This window comes from Mesocricetus auratus, unplaced genomic scaffold, assembly GCF_017639785.1.
Source record: "Mesocricetus auratus isolate SY011 unplaced genomic scaffold, BCM_Maur_2.0 Super-Scaffold_100026, whole genome shotgun sequence".
NCBI lineage: Eukaryota > Metazoa > Chordata > Mammalia > Rodentia > Cricetidae > Mesocricetus > Mesocricetus auratus.
The window spans coordinates 24016749-24031728 of NW_024429207.1; the positions used below are offsets into that span (position 1 = coordinate 24016749).

The 14980-nt window shown below is 39.1% G+C and overlaps 1 protein-coding gene across 1 annotated transcript in view; it reads right to left on the reverse strand.

Annotated features, from left to right (window-relative positions):
- LOC101841244 (putative ankyrin repeat domain-containing protein 19) overlaps positions 1–14511 on the reverse strand; it is a 34757-nt gene extending 20246 nt beyond the window's left edge. The window contains exons 1-8 of the mRNA XM_005066499.2: positions 14151–14511; positions 12541–12655; positions 12206–12379; positions 9316–9422; positions 6654–6791; positions 4362–4423; positions 3788–3844; positions 2426–2462 (exon numbers count right to left, since the gene is read on the reverse strand). Of these exons, the coding sequence (XP_005066556.1) occupies positions 2426–2462; positions 3788–3844; positions 4362–4423; positions 6654–6791; positions 9316–9422; positions 12206–12379; positions 12541–12655; positions 14151–14395 (935 nt within the window). The 5' untranslated portion in view covers positions 14396–14511. The remainder of the gene's footprint in view (positions 1–2425; positions 2463–3787; positions 3845–4361; positions 4424–6653; positions 6792–9315; positions 9423–12205; positions 12380–12540; positions 12656–14150) is intronic.
- Between the last annotated feature and the right edge of the window lie 469 nt (positions 14512–14980).

A 14980-nucleotide genomic window follows, 5' to 3' on the forward strand; every position in this document is an offset into this window, starting at 1 on the left:
CGGGACCAGGACTAGGACCAGGAAGAGAAGAACTACCAGAGTATTGGACTAGCTTGCACTCACCGAAAGGGAACTCTGGTCCCCTAACCACCAGACCAGTAAGGGGCTCTTTCTGCACCCACTAGAAGAAGAAATGGGAAAGAAAAAATACAAAAACACACTCAGCAACAGAAAAACAAATATGACACTGCCAGATTCTAGAGACTGCACACCAGCAAGACTCCAACATTCCAATGCAAATGAAACAGAAAAGAATGACCTTAAAAACAACTTCATGAAAATGATAGAGGCCCTAAAAGAGGATATAGGAAAAACCCTCAAAGAAATTGAAGAAAAAAAAGGAAAAAAAACAAGAAATGGAAGAAACAACAAACCAAAAATGCAAGAAATAGAAGAAACAACAAACCAAAAAATTCATAAAATGCAACAAATGGACGAAAAGATAAACCAAAAATTGCAAGAAACAATGCAAACAGTGCAAGGGTTGAAAACTGAAATAGAGACAATAAAAAAACACAATCTGAAGGAAGGCTGGAAATAGAAAAGCTGGGCAAACGGTCAGGTACTACAGATACAGGCATTATCAACAGAATACAAGAGATAGAAGAGAGAATCTCAGGTGTTGAATATACACTAGGAGAAATTGATACATCAACCAAAGAAAATCTTAAGTCCAACAAATCCCTAACACAAAACATCCAGGAAATATGGGACACCATGAAAAGACCAAACCTAAGAATAATAGGTATAGAAGAAGATGAAGAAAACTGCCTCAAAGGGGCAGAAAACATATTCAGCAAAATCATAGAAGAAAACTTTCCCAACCTAAAGAAAGACATGCCAATGAAGGTACAAGAAGCTTACAGGACACCAAATAGAGTGGACCACAAAAAAAAGTACCCTTGCCACATAATAATCGAAACCCCAAACTTACAGAATAAAGAAAGAATATTAAGACCAACTAAGGAAAAATGTCAAGTAACATATAAAGGCAAACCTATCAGAATTACACCTGACTTCTCCATGGAAACTCTGAAAGCCAGAAGGTCCTGGATAGATATTCTACCAACACTAAGAGACTATGGATGCCAGCCCAGACTACTATACCGGGCAAAACTCTCAATCACTTTAGATGGAGAAAACAAGATACTCCACAACAAAACTTGGTTCCACTAACCCAGCCCTACAGGAAGTTCTGGAAGGAAAACTCCAACCCAAGAAAGTTAACTACAACCAGAAAAACATAGGCATTAGATAATCCTACTTTACCAACATTCAAAAGAAAAAAAGGGGTGGAATTCCACACATAATACCACCATCAACAACCATTCCAAATCAAAGAAGAATGAGCAATCAGTGGTCATTAATATCCCTTGATATTAATGGCCTTAACTCACCCATAAAAAGACACAGGTTAACAGAATGGATTCGAAGACAGAACCCATCCTTCTGCTGCATACAAGAAACACACCTCAACCTCAAAAACAGACATTACCTCAGAGTTAAAGGTTGGGAAAAGATTATCCAATCAAATGGACCCAAGACACAATAGACTCTGAGGAAATTCAGAGAATCATCAGGTCATACTTTGAAAACCTGTACTCCACAAAATTCGAAAATTTAAAGGAAATGGACAATTTTCTGGATATCTATCACTTGCCAAAATTAAATCAAGAACAGATAAGCCATTTAAATAGACCTATAACACCTGTAGAAATAGAAGCAGTCATCAAAAGTCTCCCAACCAAAAAAAGCCCAGGGCCAGATGGCCTCAGTGCAGAATTCTACCAGAAATTCAAAGAACAGCTTATACCAATTCTTCTCAAAGTATTCCACACAATAGAAGCAGAAATGTCTTTGCCAAACTCTTTCTACAAGGCTCCAATAATCTTGATACCCAACCCACACAAAGACACAACTAAGAAAGAGAACTTCAGACCAATATCCCTCATGAACATTGATGCAAAAATACTCAATAAAATACTGGAAAATTGGATCCAAGAACACATCAAAACAATCATTCACCATGATCAAAGAGGTTTCATCCCAGGGATGCAGGGATGGTTCAACATACAAAAATCCATCAATACAATCCACCATATAAACAAGCTGAGAAACAAAAATCACATGATCATCTCACTAGATGCAGAAAAAGCCTTTGACAAAATCCAACCTGTGGATAAGCAAGAGACTGAATGGGGGAGCCAAGCAAGATGGAAGTAAAATCACAGATGTGGGGCTCTCAGCTACAGCCGATATAAACGCATATACTTTGAATGTCTATGGTGGGAATTATAATAAACAACAGTATTTTAAATATAACGCATGGTGCTCCCAGAGTAAAATGCTGAGCAAATACTTGTTTCTCATCTGCCCATTCCAATACTTAGATAACATACACATTTTATCAACATGTAAAACTTACCCAGCTAATGGGTCATTTCCAGAATCCATTTGTTCTTCTAAAGAAAAATATAAAATGCATTTTAAAAGATGGAAGAAAAGTATCCAATATTAAAGATCTGTTATTCAAAAGCATTGCTGGAAAGCATTCATTTAGAAATACATCATGGGAATCTTCTACAGTAGATCTGAATTATACTGCTCATGGAGCAGTCGATGCATAAGACTCTTTCTGTTGTTTGTATTTTGGGGACATGAATAGGAAGAATAAATGTGTATGAAATTTATGAAAAGTACAATGTCGTGTACAATGACCATAATCCCAATGAACTACTATGAGACTAACTTAAAAATGTTGTCATCATATTATAAACTGATAGTGTCAAGCAAGCTGCCTGATATACCTAGACTAACAGCATAAGAAAGATGAATAAGGGAATATAGTCTATGGCCATACCACCCTGGATCTCATCTAATAAGAGAATGTGTTTATTTTGTTGTAAGAGAATAGAGATTTTCCAAGTAATCAGTTGAATTTTTCAGTTTAGGATGAATATACTATCCCACTGACACTTATCTATAGACACTGCACCCTGCAGGGTAAAACACAAAATCAGACCAGGTGCCAGGGCCCAGCAAAGACTTCCCACATGCTGACGAAGAGCTCAAAAGTTGCCTGAGTGCTGCTTGTTCTAGCTAACCCTTTTTTTTTTCACTCTCTTCTTCATTTATTCTTTGTGTCTTCCACTTCATGCATCTCCGAACGATTCATGTGCATGCCCCGGGCACGTTTTCACAAACATAAAAATAATATTGTTTTAATTTTTAAAATATGCTTAAATAGAGTGTCTGAGGGACTCTAAGATGAGAGCACCCTAAGAGGCACCAAGTTCCTCGCCACTGTTCTCCGTGGCCACATTCCTAGCAGGAAATAAGTGCAGCCTGGATCCTTCAGTTGGAGGTGGAGGCTGAGAACTGCTACCAGTTGAGCATGCCTTCATGACAGCAGAGCAGAGGTGCAGCCATGCTCAGAGGGCAGGGTCCAGGCTATTGAGGCCATCAAGGAAGTGACCACTTCCAAATTCTCCAAGCATAGATATGTTGCAGACCAGCAAGGCCATATCAACATCATGAAGAAATGGTCCTAAACCTGAAGCCATCACCCTTTACATTTATGAATTCCAGACGGCTCTGCCCTTACCTGGTCCCGGACCTGGGAAAAAAAATTATGTCACAGTGTGACCTCTTCGACAAGAGTCTTATTCAAACAAACATGATTAATAAATACATGTTTTTTTCACATGAAACGTCTTTGTCATCATAACTTCAGATGACGCGCAAAAAGGGGGGGAGCTAGAGGTAAATCTAATTATATAGCACTTACCTAAAATGCAGGAAGTCTTGGGTTCAATTCCTAGTTCCACAGAAACAAAGATATTGACTACTTTTGTTTTCTCTCCTCCTCTCTCTCTCTCTCTCTCCCTCTGTGTGTGTGTGTGTGTGTCTGTGTGTCTGTCTTTCTGTCTACCTGCCTTTTTCTGCCTCTTTCTGCCTCTCTCTTTCTCTCTGTCAGCCTGCCTCTGTGTGTGCATGTCTCTGTCTCTTTCTGCATCTCTCTCTCTCTCTCTCTCTCTCTCTCTCTGTCTTTCTTGTCTCTCTCTCATGAGATACACATATTATTGGAGTTGGGGGTTGTCTGTGCATGTAAGTAAGTGCACATGCAAGCAGAGTCCAGAGGTCAATATTAAAGGTCTTCCTCAATGACTCGGCATGTGAATTTTTGAGACAAGGTCACTCTTCTGATTCTAAGTTTCATGTAATTAATGTCTGATTTTTATACTGTTCAGAAAGAACTTAAGTAAATATAAATGCAATTTTCCACTCTTTGTAAATGAAAACTTTCTTAGTTCAACATTTTTTGTGTAGGGTAGGACTGCAAAGAGCATTATAAGTCTTACCTGGTTCACTATCATTTCTGTTATTGTGTATGTTTTCTTCGAAATCCAGAAGCATCTGCCTACTATCATTTGAAAAGTAATAAACACAATTGTTATTTTAATACTTATTTTAAAACATTTAGCATACTTAATTCATAAGAATAATCCAGGTTACAGGTGAAGCTCCATCAGCAGAGTGTATGCCTAACATGCATTAAGCCTTGGGTCCCATCTCTAGCATCACATCTAACTAGACGTGTAGCACACACCTGTAATCACAGCATTTGGGAGGTAGAGGCAGAAAGAGCAAGAGGTTCAAAGTCATCCTCAGACACATAGTGAACTCAAGGCCACATGGGGCACATGAGACCCCATCTCTAAATAGAGAATATCACTGAAAACCATAGAGGCACTGCTAGAAGTTTTTACTACATGTTTGAAGTTTATGGGCTCTAAGTCTTGTAATTAAGCCTATAAGAAAATAAGAAAAATTGAAATAAGAGGGCATGAAATGAGAGAAATAAAGCTTAAAGGGTAGACTGGATTAGCTTGACAAGCAGTGAAGTACCCTAATGTCAGAAGACATCCATGCTCCGAAACTACAACTGTCTGCTACTGAATAAGTTGTTTCCCACAGACATTAAGTGTCATTCAAAAAAAGGATTTGTACTGCTTGTGTTCAGTAGGTTTCTTTTAAAATTTCATTTGATAGTATTAAAACATGTGCATGGAAAAACAAAACAGCAAGGTATTTCCTGATATTGAGCTCTTTTTAAACCCCAAATGTATCTAAAAATCAAATATTACAACTGTTTGGAACATGTTAAGCCCTCATTTTGGTTATTAGCTATTCTATTTTGTGGCTTGTGATTCAGAGAAAATGAGTTGTTTAACAATTTGAAGCTAAGTACTTCATGATATATTATCTCCTTAATTAAATGACTGCTCACTGTTACTAAAAAAATAATCAATCACTCTGAGGGCAGAAAGGGAATCAATTCCAAGACCTGGATTTGCTCTCCTCTTCATTCTCCCCTGCCTATTTTAAATCATCATATGTACCTCCAAATGATTCATAAACAAAACCCTCTATTACATGTAGATACTAATAAAATCTGACGTGATCTTGTACTCCTAAGTCCAACTGTTCTTTGGATCCAGAGGCATGCTTAGTTGCTTCTTTGTGGGAAAGAACTCAAAAATCTCTGTAAACATGAATCTAGGACTGAAATAACTTGGGAGATTGTTACAGCTATAGAAAAAAGAGAGAGAGAATCAGTTGAGTACCCGCCCAAGAAAAAGTCAACAGCAACCCTAGATAGATTGATATGGGGGCATCCAACATTAATCAGTAGAGAAAGTGTGTGACTTTTCTGCAACATGATTTGAACTTTTATACAGTTCACATTTGTTGCGCGCACACACACACACACACACACACACACACACACACACACACATTTCTCAATGTGAATTGACCACAAAGGTCTGATGAGATTATGGACAGGTGGGAAGGGTCAGATTGTTAACAATGTATGTGGCAGAAACTAGAAAGTCCAACTGCCGAAGGATAATGTGGTTTGAAAATAATAGCTGAGTTTAAAAACATAAGTCCATGTGAACATGAGATATTACAACTCTCAGTTCTGAGTGTATATTGTCATAAACACTTAGTAGTTAAGATCAATTGCTATGGAATTTCAGGGCATGTTTTATAGTGATGGAACCAACAGAAATAAAGACTGATAGGCTATCCTCTTCATTTTTCTCCATCTGTGTTTTCTAAGAGAGTTAGATTCCTTGGGTCTAAGAATCTTCAGCTACTGGAAAGTTAAGGAGGAGTGTACAGAAGACAAGTTCCCACAGGAGAGCAACATGATTGTCTATTAAACTGGACATTTCAAGATCCAAGCAGCTACTTGAAAAGATCAAAAATACAATTGATACTTTTTGTATCTCATTTGTAAAGGTTATATACGGGGATAACGTGAAAATGCTGAGATCCCTAAGGTTGAAGGTCTTTAAATCTCTTAGCTGGAGATATAGTAAAATGAGGGAAAACTTGCCTAGCACATGCAAGGTTCTGGGTCCAATGTTCAGCATTTACCAAAAGGAGTCCTGAGCTTAAGCGTTTCAGTCCCAGTGCTGTTCCTAACTATTTTGCTTGATTTCTGACTGGCTAGGTAAACTAAGTTACCACCATTCTAAAACTACCCACACAGTGCAATAATGCCTCAATTGAATAATGCAATACTTGTATCTATTTTCAACCATCAATATAAGTTTAATTAGCATGTTAATGGAAATACTTACAAAGTACAGTGGCCTTCAATAGCATACCGTAATGCCGTCCATCCAAAGGTATCCTTGTAGAAGAAGTCAATGCCTTTCTGAAGGAGCAATGTAGCCATATTTTTTGATCCACATCGTATAGCATATATCAAGGTGTTTCTAAAATAGCAAAAGTATAGATCCACTGTCATAAAATGAATGAAATTAGTTAAATCTACATAGATGTATCTTACCAACTTAGACTCTCACCTGACTGTGTAGAATTGACCATTTCCCAACAGACGTAGTATCATGGACCCACAATTGTTTCTCTTTGTGAGGCTATCCCCCAGGATAAAGAAGGAAATATCTTTTCCCACTGATCTACTTTGCAGTAGAATTCCTGACCTCATGACCTTTAAAAATAGCTATGCTAAATTTTTGCATCGGAAATGGTTAAGGAAGAGTTCACATTTCCCTAGCCTAATGTAATATAACACAGTTCTTAACCAGCTGAAGATGAAATAATTCAAAGATATGTGCATGATTTGAATAGTGGTAATATAAAATAATAATAAAATTCATAGTGCTTTTAGTTAATGATGTTGATGACTATGTACTGTACTACACTAAGGGCTATGTAAATAATACTAGAACTCCTTATTAAGGGTGTTATCATCTGTTTCACACCAGGGGATATATTTGGGTGTGAGCATCATTCTGAAGATGACATACATAGCAACTGGGAAAACTGATAATTTAACCCAGTATTGAATGACCCTAAAGTCTCCTCTTTTATCATCCACTTATGATTTATCTTCCTTAAGTTTTATCCAATTATTGCTTTTATCTCCCTTTCAACGACAAGTTAATATAAATGGGTTAAAAATCAGGGAGGGTAAAAGGGAAAAAATGAACATTTAATCATCACTTAAGGATAACCTGACATTAATATTCAATAAAGAAATGCAATTTAAAGAGTGATTCCACATACTGTAATTTTCAACTCCTATTTGGCTGAATGTAGTATCTTAAAGTATACAAGAAGGAAATGGGAAAATGCTATAAAGTCTCTGAGACCTCATTAGAGAAGTTTTCTTGTGTGGTAAATGATGGTTGCAGTACGAATTCTAATAGGTCTTAATAATAAAACCCCAGTGTGAGATATAGGGATTAATGCTGAAAGATCAGCAAAGCAGAGCAGCCAGTCACTAGAGAGAGCTTTTACCTCTACCAAATACTCAGACCAAATAGTGATCCTGTCTCTAGGAATCCTCAGACTAAATGAATGAGTTCCTGTCTCCTCCCATCGTATATTCCTCTCTCTGCTCAGTGATACCACTCCTGTTTCTGCCTTCCTAGTGCTGGGATTAAAGACATGTGATTCCCAAGTACTGGTATTAAAGGTGTCAGCCACCACCGCCTGGCTCTGTTTCTGTTTTAGCCTGGATCAATTTTGTGTCGCCCAGGATGGCCTGGAACTAACAGAGATCTGTCTGTCTGTCTCCTGAGTGCTGGGATTAAAGGTGTATGCTACCACTGCCTGGCCTCTATGGTTAACTAGTGTGGCTAGCTCTCCACTCTGATCTTCAGGCCAGGTTTATTTCTTAAAGCACAAACATCTACATTATACACCTTCCTCAAGGCTAGGGGACCCACCAGGAAGAGGATATAAGGAGGATGTGAGAATCAGAGGTTGGGGAGGAGTGGGAAAAAAATCATGTCTTCTGTACATGTCAAGACCTCTTTGCTCATGGAGTCACAGCAGCTGTGGTTGCCTACACAAGATCAAGACGATCAAGTCAACCTTTTGCATGTACTGGGGAGGGAGTCAAGAGCCCCTACTCCTAGCAAAGGAACTATTGACTGTTGACGGCTTCTAGGGGAGGAAGAGTAAGATATCTTTAAGGGTGTGGCTCCTGAGCCAAGCTCCAGTGGATGGCATCACATCCATAAGTATAAGGACAGCACAAACTGGAATGGATATGTCATTAATTTTTTTAAACAAGAGGACACAAACTTAGCGTGGGAAGATGAAGGAATGATCAAAATACATTACATTAGATTCTCAAAGAGTTACTAAAATATCTTAAATAAAATAAAAAAGTAGAAATAAAAAGGGAAATACATTATATAATTAATAATCCTATTGTGAATTTTAAAAATCATACTAAAGCTGGGCGGTGGTGGCGCACGCCTTTAATCCCAGCACTCGGGAGGCAGAGGCAGGCAGATCTCTGTGAGCTCGAGGCCGGGCTGGACCGACAGCCTCCAAAACAATACAGAGAAACCCTGTCTCATAAAAAAAATCATACTAAAAGCTCATACATTTTAAAAATAAATAAAACTCATTTAGCTCATAAATTCCTAAAATCAAAGGACCAACAAGTCAGATTAAAAATAACAATCCTCAGTCAGTACTTTAGGCAATGTGACACACACACACACACACACACACACACACATATATATATATATATATATATATAGAGAGAGAGAGAGAGAGAGAGAGAGATTATTTGCACTGCTCACTTCAATTACTCTTCTTCTCTAACAGACTAACTGTTGCCTGTATATCTATGTTTTCACTGTATCCTTGGTAAGCTGGTCCTTCCTCCAACCAACCATGTTTCTGAGTTGCAAGGTTGCTACCAGTCCAGAATACTGCTCATGTTCTACTTCTTTTTAGTTCAAATGACTTTACCTTCGCATGTCATCTACAACATGTATATCTGCTCCTTTTTTCACAAAAAGTTCTGCCACTCCTACCTTCCTCTCTCTGAGTGCCAACAAAAGTGGTGTAAAGCCATCCTGCAAAACAATACAACCAATTTGTAATTTAAAAGTTACATATTCTCAACTTACCTAAAAGTCTTACAAATACAAGCATGTGATAAAAGTTTAAAATCATGGTGGATAAATGATCCTTCCTTCCAACAATGCTACCTTTCACTTGCTCTGCTCCCTGTCTTTGAAATGTTCCTCTCTTGACTAGAGTCGTCAAATGAACCTAAGCCTCTCCAGTGCCCATTTCAAACCTACATTGTTGTCTCAAATATTTGCTTCTATTACAGCACTCATTACTTTAAGCCATGTGACTGCTCTCATATACACTAAAAATTTCTTGAAGGTAGGGGCTGCATCTTCTTTACATCAACAAATCAAACCCCATCACACAGTGGCAAATGATATTCGTGAGTTAGTGAATCAATGGCCAAATTTTCTTTTCTATATCAAGATTTTAAAGTAAGTACACTTGGGCCTCAAACAACATGGCCACCTTCTGCATGGGCACCCAACAGTAAAGGTTCAGGGGAGACCAGGCATAATTCTTTAGGAGCAATGTAAAGTTCAAGTTTTTGCAGAAATCTCCTGAAGCCTAACAGTGGGCTCAAGTCATGGAGCAAACTCAGTGTAGTCAAGGCCACTTTGAGCCCATATCCCCTGTGATTTCATTGTTTCTGGGAGCGTGTTTTCCAGTATGTGTATACAAAGCAAGTGTGTTTTATAAAGCTCAGTCTCATAAACTGTAATAAAAAAAACTTGTAATACTTCAGTCTTCCTGCCCTTGGTAATTTATACACCACTTAAGGTCAATTCTCCCAGTGTTTACAAAATAATTACTAGTCACATAGAAGCTGATTACTGTAGGCTTCATAGTGTGTGTGTGTGTGTGTGTGTGTGTGTGTGTGTGTGTGTGTGTGTTAAAACTGCCAGACTAATCATGCCAAGGCTCTATCAACTGAACATCTTCACTGAGACTGGATACAAAAAGTGACAAGAAGATTTATGTTTTCCAATCTCCTGACAGAGAAAACCCTACTTGCGATTCACATTTTGGGATCTGTTGACTTGCTTAAGGTAGTGGCATGAAACCTTTAAAAGAGATAGTCTCTACTTACTAAACTACTGAAGACCTTCTAAGAGTAGGGAATTATTACTGATGGCTGGAAGAAAAGTGGTCTAGTCTATAAGCCAGTAGCCATTGTTGATTGTGACGGTTAGCTTTGATTGCCAACTTGACACAATCTAGAATCACCCAGGCGAGAATCTCAATAATGAAGTGCCTACATTGAGTTGACCTGTGCACATGTCTATGGCAGATTATCTTAATAGATGTGGAAAGTCCCAGCCTACTATTGGTAGCACCATTCCCTAAACAGAGGCTCCAGAACTGTAGAAGAGTAAAGAATTCAAGCTTTGCACAAGTAAGTATTCATGAGTTCATTTATCTCTGCTTTTGACTATAGAGATTATGGGACAAGCTGACTCAAGCTTCTGATACTGTGACTTCCCAGAAATGATGGATCTAGAAATGTGAACTAAAATAAACCCTATCTCCCCTAAGTTGCTTTTCTGTCAAGTAGTTTGTCATAGCAATGGAAATGAAACTACTTGATAATATTCCATTTAGCTTCTCACCACAAAGGCAAAGGGAAAGTTGGGATAGCATTATTGGAAAAGACACTTTGGTAGGAAATAGTATCTAATCAACATCTAATCAAATTCTAGTCCTTCTAGAAATGTCTAGATTTTTGAACCCAGTAATGCCTAGGTTTCTATTTAGGGTTTCTTTCCTAAACTAGAAGTTGTTTCAGAATCCCAAGGAAATATTTTAGGAGATGCATGCCCATTACTTAGTAGATGTACTGAATCAAACTGCACACAACCACAGCTGAGAATTAGAGCCACACAAATAGAACTTCTATGTGGACATGAATAATTCTCTTTATCATTTGTTTATTTGACTCAATCACTAAAAACAGGGAGTATGCGAGTCAGAAGGCAACAAAATTCAATATACAAAAAAAGCAAAATTAAATATCCCTCTCACCCAGGAAACAACTGTAGATTTGAGAGCAGAGGTTAGTTTTTACCTAAGCAGATGTCTCAGCCAGAAAATATACTTGTGAATTGTTCGATTGTCCCTCTGGTTTTCCATATAATTATCACTTAGTTACTACCAGTCTCATTCCCCCAGAGTCCTCCTTAAACCAATCCCTAGACATGTTTGTAATTGAATAGTTTTCTTGCCCAAACTACGAATTACTGTCTTCAACATGGAGAAAGACTGAATCAGCACACATAAACTGATTTTTGCTTTGAATTCTTCTTGCTTCATTCCCTCAGGTACTAATTTCCAGATGTACATTTCCTTCTACTCCTTTTCTTCTTCAGCCTTAGGTCACTTGGCAGTAACTTGCCAACAGCAGCACAATTTCCATTTTATATGAGTGCTTTTGTTTTGAGTTTTGAGATGAAGCCATTCCCAAAGTAAACTTTGCTATCTACTTGGACAGCTTTATAAAAGTTAAGGGAAATGGTGAAGAAAAGACAAAAATGAGCAAGTTCTACTTCTAGCCGATTCAGTGGTTTCTCAAATATTTCACATTAAATGTGTAAAAGAAAGTTGTGCATCAAATGTTTCTAAGTGTGGGTGGTGAGCTTACAGCTTCTACAGTTGAATCCTTTCCAACTATTTTCACTCAGGAAATGCTTAGGTTTCTAAACATAAAATGTTGCCCCCCCCCACCTTTGCCACTATTAAAAGATGTATCTCAGAGATTTTGAAATTAAAATGCAGTGAACTGTACTTTGGTTTTCTGTTCGATATCAGCATGGTATTTGAGCAGTAATGACGCCATCTCTTCATGTCCATTGTACACAGCGTAGTGCAAGGCACAGTTGCCACTGTAGTCCCTAATGTTCGGATCAGCACCGTGCTCCAGTAGAACAGCTGCACATTTCAGTTTCCAGCATTGAACAGACTGCATTTCATAACAAAAAGCAGATTATCAGCTCAAGGAATACAAGATAAACATCCCACAGGTTTCATCAGCAAGCTACATGTAAATGGAGGTAGCATTCCTTCCATCATAAACCCTTCAGTCACGTGGAGCTCGTGCTGAAGTTAACAGCAGTGACCTACCTTTATCAGAGGTGTGACGTGGTCCTTGTCTAAGGCATCTATCTCACAATTATTATTCACTAGAATATTTACCACTGGTAGCCGGCCATAGACACAGGCAAAATGCAAAGCTGTCCTGTGGAAATGAGAAGTGTTTTCTGTGACATTGTAGAACACTGTCTCAACATTTAATTATAACATTAAATATCCTGTCATTTTTTTCTGCCTTCTAAACAAATTTCTGATGTTCTTAGAAAAGGACAAGAGTTCCTTCTTTTTTTTTAATTTTAAAGAAAGGGCAACCTGTTTGAAGTCCTTTCTCTATATGAGCCATGGACAGAACACATGACCTCATTTCTGTGGAAAAGTGCTCTGCCATTGAGCTGCTCATTTGAATCAGCCCAGAGCAGTTTATTTGAATAAAAGACAGCATGGGTGGGTATAAAATGAACTCAGTGGTATTTCTGCAGATGTTTGTCTCATTTTCCTTTGTTTGCCAAAAGGAAAAAAGATTGTATCATTAATATTTTTCTGTATATTTTCATTTCCACTTTAGTGTTTTTATTGTGGGTTCTTTTTGTTTTTCTTGGGAAGGGGGATTTGAGGGTCTTGTTTGCTTGTCTTATAAAGAGATAAAGGGTGTAGAGTTGGGTGGGTGGGGATATGGGGAGGATGTGAGAATAGAGGGGAAAGCTTAATCTGACTATACTGTATGAAAATTTTTTCTTTCAAAAAAAGAAAAGACAATCATCACCTTTGAATTAAATTCCTCTTGGGTTTAATCCTATTCTGAGCTAAGTCTCTTACCTCTCAGCCTTCCTTAGTTTCAACTTCCTGTTCCATAAAATTAGAAACTAAAAAGGATATCTAGGTAATTCTCATGAGAAAGCTTGGACCCAGTCCTTGATTGACCCTCCCTGTCTTGGGTGTGTAGTGTCCTCTATTAATTCCTGTGTTTACATCTGTTTAACTTTCTAAAAAACTCCATCTCTGTTTCACACACAGATGGCAAGGCATAGGACACCATTATGAGACCCCCCCCGGAAATAGGGTGGAGAGGAGGAGGAGGAAAGGGCAAGAGGGAGGAGGAAGAGGAGAGGGAGAGGAGAATGAAGGGAGGAGGAGGAAAAGGGAGAGAAAGAGGAAAAAGAAGGAGAGGAGGAAGAAGAGAAGGGAAAGGAAAAGAGGAAAGAAGAGAAGGGGGAAGAAAGAAAGAAGTGGGAGGAAATGCTATTTTTTTTCAACACCAGCATGGAAGATCTCCATGTGTGCCAGCACTTCAACACGTGGCCCCTTTCTTAACACAGCACCAAAGATCCGTGTGTATGCCGTGAATAGAACACATGCGTCTCTTCACCCCCAGACCCCAACCACGACTCTCTGGACACAGGGACGTCAGGACTTTGGTGTTTGACGACGGCAGACACAACTGGCAGATCTCTGGTTGCCAGCTCTGTTGAACTAATCAGAAGGAAACTGGGAAGCAGTCAAAAGTTATTGTTTGGCAGCTCAGGACCCCGCCCAGGTGTACAGCTCTCGGGTGCAGAGCCCCGACATCTTGGGGAAGCCAGAGAGAGACTTCCCATGCTGGCCTGCCCACGAGTAGACAGTCGCCCACCCTTCCTCCTCACCTGTTTTTGTGGTCTCTGTCAAACACAGAACACTGTCCAAGCGTCATGAGAATCTCCATCTGGCCTGCATCACCCTCAGCTGCAGCCTGGTGGATCTGCCCCAAGGGTCTGTACGTTGTATGGTATTTTGGATAGCTGGGAGATTCACCGAAGAAAAACTCGGAGATGGACATTTGTGGGCCATCACAGAAACCGAAGGGTGTCTTTTCTTTAACCCCAAAGATCTTCTTTATGGCAGAAGCCATTGGTCTCAAGTCCCTTCCCAACTTTTCATCTTTTCTGGTCCCCCAGCCCCGTTTTAGGTCTTAGTAAAAACCAAGACTCACCAGCAACATTTACACAGAGGAGCTCAGGGCTTAAACGTCTGCCAACCAGGCCCTTAAACAGTTGGCAGAAGCACGGTTGCCGAGCAACACTTCTAAACACAGCGTGCGCGTGCTAGTTCATACAAGTGAGCAAGAGCGCAACTCTTGACACCCTTGGCGTCTACAAGCCAAATGGTAAAGATGCTGAGTGGGCATGCGCAGGGCCCTGTTGGGAAGCAAGCCTACAGTCTAAATGTCAATGGGGGTTGAACGAATGTTCCCATCATTTCAGACTTGTACCAGTAGGAAATCACTCTTTGCAAATATTGGTTTAAAGAAAAGGACAACATAAGGATGGTGAAGACATAGTTGCCAAAAAAATTTTTTTTGCTCTAATCATGATCTCTTTATCCCTCAGCTGCTTCTCCTTATCTTTTAACTGGACCCTGCCAACCTCCACAACCCAGCAGTTGCAGTGTTCTAGATGGCCTCTCTGCTACTGTGATAAAACATTGGCAAAAGGAA